The sequence below is a fragment of the Phoxinus phoxinus genome, assembly GCF_949152265.1.
Source record: "Phoxinus phoxinus genome assembly, chromosome: 12".
Taxonomy (NCBI): domain Eukaryota; kingdom Metazoa; phylum Chordata; class Actinopteri; order Cypriniformes; family Leuciscidae; genus Phoxinus; species Phoxinus phoxinus.
The window spans coordinates 4,951,404-4,969,199 of NC_136887.1; the positions used below are offsets into that span (position 1 = coordinate 4,951,404).

At 36.6% G+C, this 17,796-nt stretch overlaps 1 protein-coding gene across 1 annotated transcript; it reads left to right on the plus strand.

Moving 5' to 3' along the window:
• The first annotated feature begins 221 nt into the window (after positions 1 to 221).
• On the plus strand, positions 222 to 12,931 carry LOC307007806 (zinc-binding protein A33-like). The gene is made up of 6 exons (XM_079630176.1): positions 222 to 765; positions 2,685 to 2,780; positions 2,888 to 3,118; positions 3,236 to 3,258; positions 3,340 to 3,458; positions 11,786 to 12,931. The coding sequence occupies exons 1-6, from the start codon at positions 370 to 372 to the stop codon at positions 12,328 to 12,330; spliced, it is 1,410 nt and encodes a 469-aa protein (XP_079486302.1). The 5' UTR covers positions 222 to 369; the 3' UTR covers positions 12,331 to 12,931.
• Positions 12,932 to 17,796: the final 4,865 nt, after the last annotated feature.

The following is a 17,796-nucleotide window of genomic DNA, read 5'->3' on the forward strand; positions in this document are numbered from 1 at the left end:
TAGGATGATGCACCAGGGTCCACTGTAGAGGTTTATGTACAACTATGAATTAAAAACCCATACAAATGTAAGAAAATGCTTTTTGAATAGCTGTTGACTGTAGTGACATCTATGCATGAAAGGGTTAAAGAAAAAAAATTAAATAGCTAACGTGTAAGACCAGTTTCAGCAGTTTATGCAACCGACACCTGAAGCTCCAAAAGATCATCAGAAACTCCACCCTCTTACAAAACCTACCAGGACGTGACTAGTCATTATTTCTACCCTTCATTTTTACTGAAAGCTAAAACGAGTTGTTAAGTAAGGTTAACCAAGGTTAAGAAAGTAAAAGTAAATAGTGGATTATTGGATATTTTACAAGACGAGGAAATGGATTCAAAATCTGTGGAAGAGCTTTCTTGTCCTGTTTGCTATGACATCTTCAAGGTTCCTGTTTTTCTGTCCTGTAGTCACAGTATTTGTAAAGAGTGTCTACAACAGTTCTGGAAAACTAAGGAAACTCAGGAGTGTCCTGTCTGCAGGAGAAGATCCTCAAATGATCATCCTCCAGTTAATCTTGTGTTAAAAAACTTGTGTGATTCATTGATAAAGGAGAGAAATGAGAAACGTTCATCAGGATCTGAGGAGATCTGCAGTTTACACAGTGAGAAACTCAAACTCTTCTGTCTGGAGGACAAACAGCCTGTGTGTTTCGTGTGCAGAGACTCAGAGAAACACACCAACCACACATTCAGACCCATCAGTGAAGTGCTTTCATCTCACAAGGTAAGACTAATGTCTCTCATTTCATAAATACAGTGCTAAGCATGGAAACAGTATTATTTGTGTAAACAATAGACCAGTATTTATTTTTACTCAGACTAAATCTCTATGATTTACTGATATACACTTCAGAAAACCCCTCTGATGTTCAAATCTTCTTAAATGTAACAGTATCTGCACAAAACATGTTTAAAACAAATAGAAATGTCATGAGTTATTGATATTTTTTCAATAATAATATGTGATTTAAGACACACCTAAAAGTGACTGATACTAACATACTTTCACTTCCTGTATTTGTATTTGCACAGCTAAATATTTAAAACTGCATGGATTTAATACTTAAGAATTGGCAAAAAACACATTTGTTTGATGAAAACATGATTTTTTGATGTCCATCATTTCCAGATTATATAATTAAAATATATACATGTTCTGCCATTTCAGGCACAAATGCTTCCTGAGAATGACCCAGTCGACATATAATAAAATAATAATAATAACAATAAAAAACATTCAAACATACAATGTTTAAAGGGTTAGTTCACCCAAAAATGAAAGTTCAGTCAGTAATTTCTCATTCTCATGTCGTTCCAAACCCGTAAGACTTTCCTTCATCTTCGGGACACAAATTAAGATATTTCTGATTAAATCTGAGCGCTGGATCACTTCTTCTATGGGATTGAAACTTGCCGGCCCAGAAAGTTATTAAAAATAATGTTTAAAATAGTCAAATAGTCAAAAAATAATAGTTTAAATAGCATTAAAATAATGGAGGGTGCTCCGGGAGTATGGGGTCCGGGGTCCTTTGCTAAGGGCTGTCCGGTCCCTGTACGACCGAAGCAGGAGCTTGGATCGCATTGCCGGCAGTAAGTCAGACTTCTTCCCGGTGCATGTTGGACTCCGGCAGGGCTGCCCTTTGTCGCCGGTTCTGTTCATAATTTTTATGGACAGAATTTCTAGTCGCAGCCAGGGGCCGGAGGGTGTCTGGTTTGGGAACAACACGATTTCGTCTCTGCTCTTTGCAGATGACGTTGTCGTGTTGGCCCCTTCAGACCAGGACCTTCAGCATGCACTGGGACGGTTTGCAGCCGAGTGTGAAGCGGCTGGGATGAAAATCAGCACCTCCAAATCCGAGGCCATGGTCCTCAGTCGGAAAAAGGTGGCTTGCCTACTTCAGGTTGGTGGAGAGTTCCTGCCTCAAGTGGAGGAGTTTAAGTATCTTGGGGTTTTGTTCACAAGTGAGGGAAGGATGGAACGGGAGATTGACAGACGGATCGGTGCAGCTTCTGCAGTAATGCGGTCGATGTACCGTTCTGTCGTGGTGAAGAAAGAGCTGAGCCGCAAGGCGAAGCTCTTGATTTACCGGTCAATCTACGTTCCTACTCTCACCTATGGTCATGAGCTTTGGGTCATGACCGAAAGGACAAGATCCCGGATACAGGCGGCCGAAATGAGCTTTCTCAGCAGGGTGGCTGGGCGATCCCTTAGAGATAGGGTGAGGAGCTCAGTTACTCGGGAGGAGCTCAGAGTAGAGCCGCTGCTCCTCCACATCGAGAGGGGTCAGCTGAGGTGGCTCGGGCATCTGTTCCGGATGCCTCCTGGACGCCTTCCCGGGAAGGTGTTCCGGGCACGTCCCACCGGGAGGAGACCCCGGGGAAGACCTAGGACACGCTGGAGAGACTATGTCTCCCGGCTGGCCTGGGAACGCCTCGGTGTCCCCCCGGAAGAGCTGGAGGAAGTGTCTAGGGAAAGGGAAGTCTGGGCATCTCTGCTTAGACTGCTGCCCCCGCGACCCGGCCCCGGATAAGCGGAAGAATATGGATGGATGGATGGATGGATGGTTTAAAATAGTCCAAGTGACTTTAGTGGCTCAACCATCAGTTTATCACGACGATAATACTTTTTGTGCGCACCTGTAGGAGGAATTTAATACAGCGCTGACGTCCCTACAAAACAAGCTCAAACATGGAGAAGAAATGAAGAAAAAGTGTGATAAAACAATTCAACACATCACGGTGAGAATGAATAAAGAGTTAAATACTCAACATTCACACACACAGAGTTTATTATTGGCATTAGTGGAGTGTGTGATCACAGTGAAGTGAATGTGATGTGATTTCAGGCTCAAGCTGTGCACACAGAGCGTCAGATTAAAGAAGAGTTTGAGAAGCTTCATCAGTTTCTCAGAGACGAAGAAGAAGCTGCAGTCACTGCACTGAGAGAGGAAGAGGAGCAGAAGAAGCAGAGGATGAAGGAGAAGCTGGAGGAGATGAACACACACATCTCAGCTCTTTCACACACACTCAGAGACATGGAGGAGATGATGAAAGACAACGACGTCTCGTTTCTAAAGGTGACAAATCACTCTGGCTTCATTCTCTGTGCAGAAAACAACTTGTATAGAGAGACTCATTGACAGTGAGAGTGTTTGATAAGATATTAAAATGTTTTCAAACTCTATATTTTCCAGAACTTTAACGCCTCAATGGAAAGGTAAGTGAGCTGCTCGTATCTCTTCTCTCAGTGGATCTGAACTCAAACTCACTGCAGTTCTGACTCCTGAATGTTCCTCAGAGTCCAGATCTCACAGCCGGATCCACGGATGAGTTCTGGAGCTTTGATTCCTGTGTCGCGTTATCTGGGTAACCTGCCGTTCAGAGTCGGGAAGAAGATGCTGGAAACTGTCCAACACAGTGAGTCTCAGCAGATCTGACACCAGTGCAGAAGATAGTGCAGATAGAAACACACACAACATCAACATTTAATAGAAATATATTTAATAATCACTTGAACTAAGTGAATCTGAACTGTATTTCAGGAAATCATCAGATCATACAGCGAACTCATAATGAAAAGTCTATTCCCCCAGACTTTTTAAAGTGGTGGTTCACCAAAATGAAATATTAAAAGCTTTCCACAATAATTTGGTATGCCCATTATATTGCATTTAAATAATTTTTATCATAAAATAATGTCTTATTTCTATTGTAAACTAAGCATTTTGTCAGGTCCCTTCTCTGGTACCTCACTGAATTTGTTCTTAGAAAATATTTAACAAAATGTACACAGTGTCAAATTTTGTTGGCAATGTTGTAAGTATTTATTTGTGTTACTTCTTGTAAAAAAGAAAGAAAGATATTTGTTGAAAAACGGACTATAAAGTGATGTCGATCAGTCTGAACCCCGTCACGCCAACTATTCTCCGCCTATAATCATTTATAATAATTTTCACCCATTTGTGACATAATTTACCAGAAATGACATCATTCAGGTCTTTTTAACAGTGTTGCATAAGATGGTAAGTAGTATCATACTTTTAATTAATATTTTTGAGGCCTACTACAGTCAAATTTGTTTAGCAATGTTGTACGTTTACTTGTTACTTGTAAAAAAAAAAGGGAAAAAAAAAAGATATTTGATAAAAAACTGACTATAAAGTGATGTCAGCCCCGTCACGCCAACTATTCTCGCCTATAATAATTATTTTTGAGGCCTATATTAATGAGTCAAGGGGGTGTACTGTCAAGCTTAACTCAACCCCATCACATACAAATGAAGATGGAAAATTATTATTTTTCAAAATGTTATTTTAATCCATAAGTATACACAATGTACTTGTTTCATTGCTGCCACACTGTAAAAAAATTCTGTAAAAAAACGTACTATTACTGTACTATGTTACAGTAACATACTGTTTTTCATTAAAACAGTAATATACCGTAAAAAATGCATTCTGGGTGATATTTGTCGTTTTCGAGAAACTAGCCTACAGGAATATACTGTGAATTAACAGCGCTCAAAGTCGACACTCAGAGGCTGTGTTCCAAATCACCACCCTATACCCTCATTCACTATTGCCTCACTAATATAGTCCACTTGACTGAGTGAATAATTTCATAGTTAATTCAGTTAATTTTCGAAGTTAATTGAGATACTGAGGAACACCTGCTGTTAACAATCAGAATCATTGAAGGAAAGAGGAACAAGAAGAACAGAAAAAATATGAAATCAAGATAAAATTAATGAAATCTTAGCAAAAGATCTTAGCAGAGGAGGATTAAACAACTCCACAAAAAGCATTACCAGATTCACTTATTATTAACCAGACTTTATGTATGTTTACAGAAGGACTTATTGAAAGGTGGCAGAGGTTTAGATGTCATTTTATTTTCATTTGATGTTACCATGATGGTGATTAGTGTTTGCTTTAGTTGGACTCTTGACCTTTGAACATTTGTTTTTCTTTGGCTGTGTCTTTAAAATACATTTGCAATGGCAAAAAAGCTGAAAGAATACAGGATCAGATGATTATGGCTGTTAGTTAACGGTCTCAAACATCACATAGTGGCCCAATTCAGTGATCTCATTTGTTGTCTAATGTTATTATTAATGGTTTATATTTTTGATTTTGGTGATACTGTAATTTTACAGAATTACATTTTTCAGATATTTGCCATTTAGAAAATATGACTGATTTTAAAAGACTTTATACCAAGAACATTTTGAATTTCCAGATCAGCCAGACACACAAACAGACATCAAGAATTGGAGTATGAATCTCAACAATGGTGACAATCATAAGTTTTATGCTGCAATGCATGTTGGGTACCAGCATAGTACAAAAAAAATCAGCCATGACTCCCAGCATGCATTGCAGCATGAATAAATTATCCATCTGAATTCTCTGGTTATTTTCTTAAATTTGTGCTTTTTGCTTTTATTTTTGCTGTTGATTTTGTGTTGACTTTTAGAAGCGTATGATGTTCAGATTTTAGGTTTTTCTTTTTTGTTGATTGTCACCATTGTTGAGATTCATTGGCTGATTCTTGATGTCTGTGTGTGTCTAACTGAAACCATAGTTCAAAATTTTTTAATGAATGATGAGTTTAAAAATCCTTCACAACTGATTGCGTAGCAGTGCTTGGTCTTTTGCTGTAGTTTCACAGTGTAGTAATACTAAATTAAGTTGTATTGATAAAGACATTTTTGATAAGTGATTAGAAACTAATTGAGATCAGTGAGACAAACATTATGTGATGATATAATATTCAAAACATAACCAGCAACACTTGATATCATTTTTGTTGGCTTTGCTTCTGCCACAACAAATGTGTCTTATACAGACACAGTTAAAGCAACCAAATTAAAACTAATGTTAAAGTCAAGGGTCAGGAGCCCAACTAAAGCATACACTGATCCCCATAATGGTAATGTCAAATGAACCAAAACAACATCTAAACCTCTGTTAATTCTCAATAGGAATTTCAGTAGATGTATGAAAAAATGAATTAAGTCAATCTGGTTAATAATAAGTGAAGCTGGTAATGCTATTTTTTTTAGAGTTGTTTAATCCTTCTCTGCTGAGATCTTCAGAGATTCCATGTCTTCTGTGGCTGAAGTAAGTTGTAGTTCTTGTGTTTCGCTTTTTTTATCTTCTTGTTGTTCCTCTGTCCTTGTCAGGTGTTCATCACTAATGCTCAATCATCAGTTAATTAATCACTGAATTATATAATTAACTTCAACACTGCTTCAGTGTTACTCCAACACCCTGTAGTGTGGACATACAAGTGTTCATTTAAAACTGAAGATTTTGCAGTGGGGTTTAAAGGGTTAAATGTGTCAATTAAAAAAAAAAACAGAGTGAAGAGTAATTTAACGGTAATCAACTGTAAATTAATTTACGGCATAAAACTGTAGAAAAACAGCATTTTACTGGCACCCCAGCTGCCAGTATATTACCGTAAAATCAAGGATAAACAGCAATATTCTGTAAAATTTAACAGTCAGATTTACTATACAAAATAAGTTAATTTCACTGAAATATTAGTAAAAGTTCATAGAAAAAAGTTATGCGAAGTCAATAACTGATAAAGAGAGTAAATATTCAACTGAAGTGTTTTATGTGTTTTGCACAAGATCATACAGGAGAGATCTTTTAGTTTAATTCATTAGTTTTGTGGGTCACCATTGTGCTGGAGAGTAGAGCCTGTGCTTCAGTCAAAGATGAGCAGAGTAACACTAATGTTATGCTGCCCGTTACTTTATTTAAAAGCAGTAACTGTAGTTGCTGATGCAGTGACAATCTCGTTGCTAAATACTTTAGCACATACATGTGTGCTACTGTTTGCTAAATGCAAATTGCAAAGATTCTAGTTAATGTCATGTTTGTAATTCATTCACGATTACACATTAGATGTTTGCAGTATTATATTAAGAGATATAATCATTTCAGTGGACTCTAAGTAAGTTCACAGTACTATCAGTATAAATCATAGGCGTAATTGTATGGGGGGACAGGGGGACACGTCCCCCCCAATATTCAAAGAAGGACAATTTGTCCCCCCCAATATTTGATCATACTGTATGATTGATTATGCGGGAAATATCGATGTCCGAAAATATAAAATCCCGGCCGGTCTATTTCCCAAATCCATTCGACTGGCCTTACTTACAGATTTTGCGCTCCTAACTCTTCTTCTGTTTGGTTTCTCCTAACTCACTGTGACGGTGCACGAGCTACTAAAGTATAGGGAAAACATGACATGGATTTCAGGAGAAATAGGTTTTTGTTAATGTATAGTAGGCTACATGAACAAAAACCTATTTCTCCTGAAATCCATGTCATGTTTTCCCTATACCTTTAGTAGCTCGTGCACCGTCAGTGAGTTAGGAAAAAAACAAACAGAAGAAGAGCTAGGAGCGCGAAATCTGAAAGACATTAGGCACATATATCTGAATGGTAAATATCCTGTATTTGGCTGACATAATCCCTTAGATAACGATGAATTTCACTAGAATTTCGAATTGTAGAATTTGTGAATTTCGACTGTAATACTATACACATACAGCTTGTATGAATGGGAGGGACTATTGACAAGCTATAGCCGACAGCTAGCTAACGTAACTGCACGTTTTTTCTCTCGATACCATCGTATCAATTGATTTTGATTAATATGCGCGAGGGAGAGAGAGAGAGAGAGCAGACAGCGCTCGGGTGAGTGCGCGCGCGCGGCCGGGGCTCTCTCTCTCTCTCTCTCTCTCTCCCTCTCTCTCTCTCTCTCTCTGCCCTGTCAAGCGCCCTGTCAAGATGTGTCAAGAATTTAATTGTGATGCAAAAATATTCTTCCTATTTTTTTTTTTTTTTAAATACAGCATTTTGAAAATAGGACCTACTGTATGAGCCTACATTGGCCTACAAACTGTATTTATTTTATACAACGGTTAAATTAACAATAAAGTTAACATTTGTGTGTTACTTTTTATACACAATATTGTTTGTTTCCCCCTTTATTTCACCGACGAGAATTTCATAATGAAACTGTAGTCCAGTGTTGGGTAAGTTACTCTAAAAAAGTAATTAATTACTAGTTACTAATTACCTCTTCAACAGTGTAATTAGATTACTGTACTAATTACTCACTCTAAAAAGTATTTAATTACTTGTAATTACTTTCTAAATCCCATATCAACCTCAACCATCTGAATAATACAAGGATAGACATGAAACGGTTTTAATTCTTCCAAATAAATTCTATAAAATTGCATGAATTATCCTTAAACTGACCAAAAAATTTAAAGGGAGAAGGTTAAATAATAAACATATACTTTTTACATCAGACAATAAATTGATGTTAAACCCACTATTGTTTTATATAGAATTGTTCTAGTTAATACCAGTCATACAAATTGCCGTGAGATCGGATTGATCTATACACAGTATTTAGCTCAATTACATTAGAAGTAACTGTAATTAAATTACAGAAAAATTAAGAGTAATCCCTTACTTTACTTTTTAGAGGAAAAAGTAATTAAAGTACACAGTACAGTAACTAATTACTTAGTAATTAGTTACACCCAACACTGCTGTAGTCCAACAGACAGCGATTTTTTTTTTTTTTACTGAAATCCGCGTTTTGAAGGAATCATTTGATTCAATGAATGAATCGGCAAATCGGTTGAATAAAACTCCAACAACTCGCTTATTAAGACAGTGACTTACTGCCACCTACTGGCGGGTTTAGTTTCATATTTAATGAATAGCTTTATTTATGCAATTGCACATTAAGTGTAAATATATAGTAATGCCAGTTCGGATGCCGCTTCTGTGTCACCTCTGCACTGCAAGGATGGATTTTAATTTAATTATTTAATTTAACAGTGGTACTGTGTTATTCTAATAGAATTTAATTTGAATGTTAGAATTTGACATAAAAGGTGATGCATACCTCTAAATACGTTTAGAAATAATTTCCATATTTAGGTGAAAATGTCCCTGGAAATCAATTTAAGGTGGCAAATATTGCCCCTTAATAAAAATTTTAATTTCAGTCACTACTGTAAACTGACCACTGCATAGAATGTTAAATATGAATATCTTCTTGAGTCTGCTGTCAACAATGCAAATGTAAATGCAAACAACAGGCCTAAACCAGCCAGGGTACCAGTACAAAATCAGTAAAATATCATCTAATGGTATTATCAACAAAACTTTGAAAATATAGAGATATATTTTTGTTAATATTGCACACCCCTAATGTACAGTATTAATTTTGATTTCTTCAGGTCTTAAAAAGGTCTTAAAAAGCCTTAAATTTGACTTAAAAAAATGTGCAGATACCCTGATTAGTACATAACTGTTTTACTATCATTGCTCAAGACTTGATATTAGAAAATTGTTATCCTGTAACAGTAATTTAATAAAAATGTTTATAGCCACTATATGTTTATAGAAGAATATAAGAGAGAGATCATGGCCGCTTTGTTGTCAATTCAGGCTTGTAATTGATGCCGATGCTGTAATCATTACAGGGTGAGTATACGTTGGTTTGACGATCCGATGTAATAAAATTCCTTGTTGTGTTATACAATTACAAACATTCGGACTCTGACGTTTATTTTATTTTGATTAAAAAAATGTGTGCATGCGCCAACACAAAAAGTCCCACAGCTGTCCCCCCCAATGTGTGATTGACAATTTCGCCCTTGGTATAAATACTCGTTTTTAAACTTGAACTGTTTGAAGCAATCGGTTTCCCAAATGTTACGAGTTACCTTCCATTGTATTTTTACAGTAACATACTGTAAAAAAGGAGAGCTGTATAATAACGGTAAAGGGCTGTAAATTAACAGTACTTTGCTGGCACCCCAGCTGCCAGTAAATTACTGTTATTTTACAGCGCATTTTTTTACAGTGCATATATGGTCTACTCTCTTACACTACAAGACGAGCAGTGGCCATTTTGTGCAGGAAACCTCAACCTCACATATCTGTATATTTCTCATTATTTCGGGGTTGAAAACTTGTGACAGGGTTGATACATTTTTCACTTAATTTATGAATCAACATAATTTTATGGATAATTTTAATAAAAAAAGAAATTGATGTAATGTGTCGACTTAAACACTGACAAACATCTTATCTCAGAAATGGCCGCCAGATCAGCAGCAGAAAGACAGTGTTATGCAGATGTTGATCCAGAAAGAAGGGCACAATATGAGAAAGAAAAAAAGAAAAAAAGATATAAAAGTGAAGACAATGCCTCCCTTCAAACCGTTTACAGTCTTCAACCTCGTCACACTTTTATCAACCTTGTCACATTAATATTTTTGGATGAAATATGGAAGGCAATTAAAAATGAAGGCATTTCTTGCTGATTACCACCGACATGTTCAGGACAAACACAATACAATTGTGGTTTTAGTTAAACATCATAATTTACTATATATTTTTATAAATATAAAGAGACCACAGACACACAATTTGCCTATTTTTAACTTCAGCCCCCCAAAAATGTGAAAAGTATCATAAATGTTACATTTGTATTAAGTTGTTATGAGGGACACATGAGCAGATGTTTGTTTTATAGCAAGTTTTGTGTAAAATCCTCTTTAAACAAAGTCCATTTGGTCCGTTACAGGGTTGAGAATAAAATGTTTAAATCTAAAAAACACTGAAATTAATAAAAGCTCTTATGTGCCTGAGGTGGGAAAATATGATTTTGAAAAAATATGAAAAAAAATCATATGTAGTTTAAAAAAACAAAAATCCAAGTTTAAATATTACCGAATCCCAGTAATGACCCGTGTCCCGTTCATAACTTAAGGCCGAATGATTTCCAGAATCCAGTCATGAAAATGCACAAAGCAACCATAATAATTAATTTTATTTAAAGAATATATTTTTTAGTCCATGGTTTAATTTAGTAAATCTGTTTTTCAGCTCTTCCCCAAAAATTAAAAGGATAATTTTTCATGTGATTACCACTGTTTTTTATAATATATTTGTATTAAATCATAAAAAGAAACTTTTCTGTATGAAATACATTGAATTAACATTTGAATAAATTATTAATGTAAAAAAAAATAAGTTGTGAATCTAATTCATTATCAATTATTGAATTTAGTTGATTATACATGTTTTATTGAAATTTTAATAAACAAAACAAACAAATGTTTTCCAGGTTATAATAAAAGCATTTGTACAACCAAGAAAAACAGTTTTTATTAATTTAACTGTCATTTTAACTGATGATCATAATAATAAACATAATTTAATAATACTGTTTTTTTATTTAATAATTGATTAATACCAGATATTTTCTGAGACGTTATCATACTGTGAAAATGTCACACGTCACAGGAGTGTCCCCCACCACACACACACACACACACACACACACACACACACACACACACACACACACACACACACACACACACACACACACACACACACACACACACACGCTGGAGAAAACTCACTAACTTTTTCTCTGAGTACTTTTTAAATGAGCTTTTTACTTTTACTTTCATAGATTTTTAGACCGGTAATTTTACTTGTACTTAATAAAATTTCATTGAATATTTCATAGAATATTTTATTCCTCTTTCCACTTCTGCTGAGAGACTGTTATGATAGCAGGATTTATGATCTCTTTCAACAAAGTCTTTATGTGTGTTTTACATTTACATTTAAATACATCATATCTCATCCTCTAATCTGATGTTATTCTCTCTGCAGCGCCGTTGACTCTGGATCCAAACACAGCAAATCCTCGTCTCACACTCTCTGCTGATCTGACCAGTGTGTCGTACAGTGATGATGATAAAACACTTCCTGATAATCCAGAGAGGATTGACTATTATCCATGTGTCCTGGGATCTGAGGGCTTTAACTCAGGAACACACTGCTGGGATGTGGAGGTTGGAGACAATACACGCTGGATTCTTGGAATAACCACAGCATCAAACCAGAGGAAGGGAGAGGTTTTCTTTGACTCTAATGTCTGGTGTGTGTGTTACATGAACAGCAAATACATCTCACAATCCCCAGAGCAACCCGCCACTGTCTTTACTGTTAAACAGAAGCTCCAGCGTGTGAGAGTTCGGCTGGACTGTGACAGAGGAACAGTGTCATTCTCTGATCCTGTAACTAAAGACTGTCTGCGCACATTCAGGACATCCTTCACAGAAACTGTCTTTCCATTCTTATATAATCGCTGCAGAACTTCCCCTCTGAAGATCTTACCAGTTAAACTGTTTATTACAGCAGAAAATCACAGTTAAATCTGATTCTGCTTCTGGATTAATACAGTTTTGCAAATTTTGCTTCAATAATAACTCTGTAATCAAAGCGTCTCATTGATCAATCACTTCAATGTAAAATGTAGAGCCAACTTAACCCTCGTGTCTCTTTAAGGTTTTCATTTTAATTGAATTTTAAATTGAATTTTTATTGGAATTTTCTTATTTCCTTTCATAAATCACTGGGTATACAAAATATTTACACTCAGGACCTTAAGGACAAAAATTTCCGCATTGAAATCCATTAAAACTGCCAATTTTTTTTTTTTATCACAGGGCCATTTAACTATAAAATGATGCAGTCTTTGTTAATAGACTTTTGTTCTGTTGGCAAGACTTTAAATAAATAAATAAATACTTTTTTTTTACAAGATGGTGCCGTTTTCTGCTCTATTTTTTTCTGCTTCTGCATATTAGAGTCAATTGGATAAATTATTGTGTAATAATTGTGTGTGTGTGTGTGTGTGCTATATCAAATATTACATGCACAAATATATATTTTTAAGAAAAATTCTACTGTACTGTAAATCCCAAAGTAATTATTATGATTATAAATTCAATACTTAACCATTAAATGAGTCATACAATAAAACATTTAAAAAAATTCATGTTTATAATATGTAAGACAAGATAAAGTATTGACACATTTGAGTAAATCTTGCCAGTGAAATCCTCATATGTTCATATGTATATTATCATATAACTCGAGTTCAGAAACATGAATACTGAGGCAGCAGCTGTTCATATATTCATGCATAATGATTGACAGAATAACAAGCAAACTAAATACTTTCAAACGCTATTTAGAATAGTTTAAAATGTTTGAAAATGTTAATATTTTTTATACTTTATATTTATATAAAGCATCACACCAGATGCAAACTGATGCACTTCAATGTATTTTAAGTACAACTGCAGTGACAGATATAAGTCATAATACCATAAATAAGACAAAATGAACTGATGATGTAACAGGACCCGTTCTCAGCACCAGTGACTGCAGTGCATGCTGGGATTTGGTGACCGTAACAATAACATTGACGTTCATAGATGATGATCTTCACACAGATATTGAACTGAACTGACTTCAGCTGAACAATGACACTGTTGTGTTTTTAGATCTGCTTTATAGCAGAATTGATTTATGTTTGCATTATTGATCATTATTTTCCTGTTTATCTGTAAAGCTGCTTTGAAACTGAATCTGTGTTGTATGGAAGCGGCTTACGGTTAGCCAGTTAAAAAACTAAAAACTATAGTTAAAAAAACTAGTAATGACGTGTGCAGTTGCTCACTGGTTATGATGATACACTTCTCATATCAAGAGTCAACTGTATATCTACAGCCAGGAGTCAAATGAAAATGGATATGAACTGGATATGAGGATATTTAAGTATTAAAAGTGTTGTTGTCAAACCCATGATTCAACACACAGTCTATTATTAACCAGTTCAACTCCTGAAGAACTAACTTTCTGCAGTTCAGCTCCAACACACACTCCTGTAGTTTACAAGTACCCCTGAACATAGGTGTGTGTGTGTGTGTGTGTGTGTGTGCGTGCGTGCACTCTAAAAAATGCTGGGTTGTTTCAACCCAATTTTGGGTCAAATATGGACAAACCCAAACGTTGGGTTAAAAATTTAATTTAAAAATGTAACCCAAAGGCTGGGTTTGTCCATATTTGACCTAAAATTGGGTTGTTACAACCCAGCATTTTTTAGAGTGTGTGTGTGTGTGTGTGTGTGGGTGTGTGGGTGTGTGTGTGTGTGTGTGTGACAGGCTTATGTAGTGATGCTATAACACAGTATTTCCCAACCCTGTTCCTGGAGACACATCAATATTTGTGAACTCTTCCTAATCAAACTCACTGAAGCAACTCATCAGCTCTTTAGTAAACGCTTCAAAGCTGTGTTCAAAATCATGAACTTCCAGAGTAGACGTAGGAACGTCATGCAACGAGTGTTTTTAGGGGCACCAGTAACAGTTCTGGCTCTTCTTCCTATACTGTGAATCCGGATACTCAATGTAATGTTAGAACGGCTCATAAAGATAAGGCGGCACGTGAATGATTAGTGTCTGCCCTTCCAACTCTTGAACAGCAAAACAACATGGACTCTGTTATATGTGACTATCTATTCACTGTATTAATGTCGCGTACAGACACGTCACTCTCTATTACTAATAAAACCTGAACAGATTCATACATTACCTTTACCATTTAGTGATGTTATTATAAAGTATGCATGGGGGACGGGATAAAATCCTGATATAATATACATTTTTGATAATGAAACAAAACTAAATTGCAAGTGAACTCGACTGCCAGTGATCAACCTGCATTTTCATGTGGAAAACAGTTCCCAAAAACAGATTTTTTTATATATATACATTTGAACAATTACTGCAATGTCTTCAGACCGAATTATGAACCGAAGCAAGAACATGCAGTATTTCTATCATGACAACTCTCAGAGTTGCATCAGCGGCCGCTCATTGGCCGCTGATGCAACAGGAACCAATCAGCTGAGCCCTGAAGAGAACCATGTGATGCAGCAGATTGAGTTAAAGACCATCAGCCGGAGCATCTAGAGTTTCATGACAGAACTTTGTAATAATGTCTTTACTGTTTTTATTCCTAAACATAAAAATATCAATCCAGTATTGTGCAGCTTCAGCACTGGACACTGCAAGACCAAACTGCACCTCATCTCTGCATTTTGAAGTGTGTTTTGTCAATCCGAGGCTGTTCTCTGTCGTCCTTTAGAGAAATGCACCGCATCTGTGACAGATTCCCTAGATCTCTCAGTCATTATCACAAAAGGCTGTTATTTAAATGGATAAGGCTTGCTTCATTAATTACTAAATACTGCTTTGGTTGAGTTATGTTGACAAATGCAGAATTTTTTTTTTTTTAGCAGATCCCCCTCAACCACTCTCACTCAAAACTCGCTAAATTACATATTTTGGCTTCAAAACAGCAAAATTCACCAAAAGTCAATGGCTGTGAGGCACTATTATTAATTGTATAACTACTGTACAATAATCATAGAAAATATACAAATATATAATTTTGTCTTTTGAAAGTTGCATTTAAAATTAATTTGTTTAAATTTTTTAACCCTTGGTTTGAATGAGCATGACCCCTCTGAGAGAAGAACATTGATGAAGAACTTAGAGACTGTTGAAAAGTTGTCTGTTGTCTTGCATATAGTATCTATGTAGTGAAGTGCCTGTCCCCTGCAACACATGTGAGAACTGTTCACGTTTGCTTGAAGTTTTGATTCTGTCTGTCCCAGTGAAAGCTCCGTTCCGCTTGTAACCTTGAGTCTGCGGTAGCTCTGAAGCCCACCTGCATAGCGCGAAGTGTCTGTCCCTGCAACACCTGTGAGAACTGTTTACTGCTGCTTGAAGCTTTGATTCTGTCTGCCCCAGCGAAAGCCCCGTTCAGCTTGTGACCTTGAGTCTGCCGCAGCCCCGAAGGCTACCTGTATGGCACGAAGTATCTGTCTCCTGCAATCCATGTGAGAACTGTTCACCTTTGTGGGAAGTTTTGATTCTGTCTGTTCCAGGGAAAGCTCCGCTCAGCCTGAGACCGGAGTCTGTGAGACCCACCTGTCCATTACTTACCACCGTGAGCTGGGCACCAGCGCCAGAAAGAGGTGAGCCCCGACCCACCTACTCGCCTGTGATACCTACCTGTCCACTACTTACCACTGTGAGCTTGTCACCAGCTCCAGAAGGAAGCGAGCACTTGTTGCGCTCCTACAGAGAAGGGGAAGGTTGGGAACGGGGCACGGTTCGCATGAAAAACGCTGAATGTGAAGCGTAATGTGAACGCTGTCATGCGGACCCGGGTGCGCACTGGGGTCCCGAACCCGAGAATACCTGGAGGAGGTGGTCTGAGTTCGGTTGCTCCCGAACCGTGCCGCGGTTCGCATGAATGTGGAAGCAACACGGACTTGGGTGCGCACTTGTTCAGGAAGTAAAGTGACCTATGCATGTGTTTTAGCTGATTATGATGTATTTAGTTAAATAAAACGCATGTAAGGGATGGTAATGTTGATGATATACCTTGGATAAGACGAGCGAGAGTGAGCCTGCAGTGTATTCGCGCATAGCGCGTGGAATCAGGGAAACAAATTTGGAAATCCACTGTATCCTCAAAAGAGTCCGTTTGCGAGCAGCAAAATACCACCTTATGCGACACACACACAAACACACACACACACACTAAACATGTGTTGTTCACTCAGCTGCGCATAATAGCACCAAATTAATAAAAAACACCCGCGTTCTGTTTTCTATTATGCGCCGTGCACGTTTGCGATGACATATTATGCACGCAAATGGACCAGGACCAAGGTTCGATAGAATCAAGTTGAGTGTGAAACCAGACCAACGCTGCGGGGGGCGCCGGGAACAATCGCGCTCGGACCGCAGCAAACGAGCCCAGTGTAAGTAAAATCCCCCTCAGTCTCACGTCTCTTCCACGCGTCCACTTGGGATGTTACGACACTAAACTCTCATAGATAATGACACATTTCATCCTCTGTTGGAATGAAAGTGGCTAGCTTCAATTGAATTCATATCGATTCTGGAATAAAAAAAAAACATTTTAGAATAAAATTTTTTTTTTTTTAATCGCAACAGCTAGATGAATATATTTTTTTCTCCCAGCCCTATTTTTTACATTACATTTACATTCATGCATTTGGCAGACACTTTTATCCAGCACAACGTACATTGTATTTAAGTTATTTTATACATTTTTATTAAGTTTTATTTGAAGTGTTATATAAGCATTATTGCATCATGCTCTACTGTTTAAGCTACAGGAATGTATTGTAAAAGAATGAAGCTTTCATGATTTGAATGTAATGGATTATGAGGTAATTACATGCAACAAAGTACAATGTACAAAGTACATGCAACATCAAGTTTGAGAGTTAGGACTAGGGGTGCACTCAAAAAAATAACTCATTGGACAATTTAATTGAGGGCAGGATTTCCATCCAATAAATATGTGTAGCCCCAACTCATAAAAAACAAATTCATACAATGAAATGTATTTGAGTTGGTCCAACTCAAATTTGACCAATTTAAATGAGTTCGTCCAACTCAATTATGAACATCTTAAGTGAGTTAGTCCAACTCAATTTTGACCACTTTAAATGAGTTCGTCCAACTCAATTATGAACATCTTAAGTGAGTTAGTCCAACTCAATTTTGACCAATTTAAATGAGTTCGTCCAACTCAATTATGAATAACTTAAGTGAGTTAGTCCAACTCAATTTTGACCAATTTAAATGAGTTCGTCCAACTCAATTATGAACAACTTAAGTGAGTTAGTCCAACTCAATTTTGACCAATTTAAATGAGTTTGTCCAACTCAATTATGAACAACTTAAGTGAGTTGGTCCAACTCAATTTGATCAAATAGTTTAAAT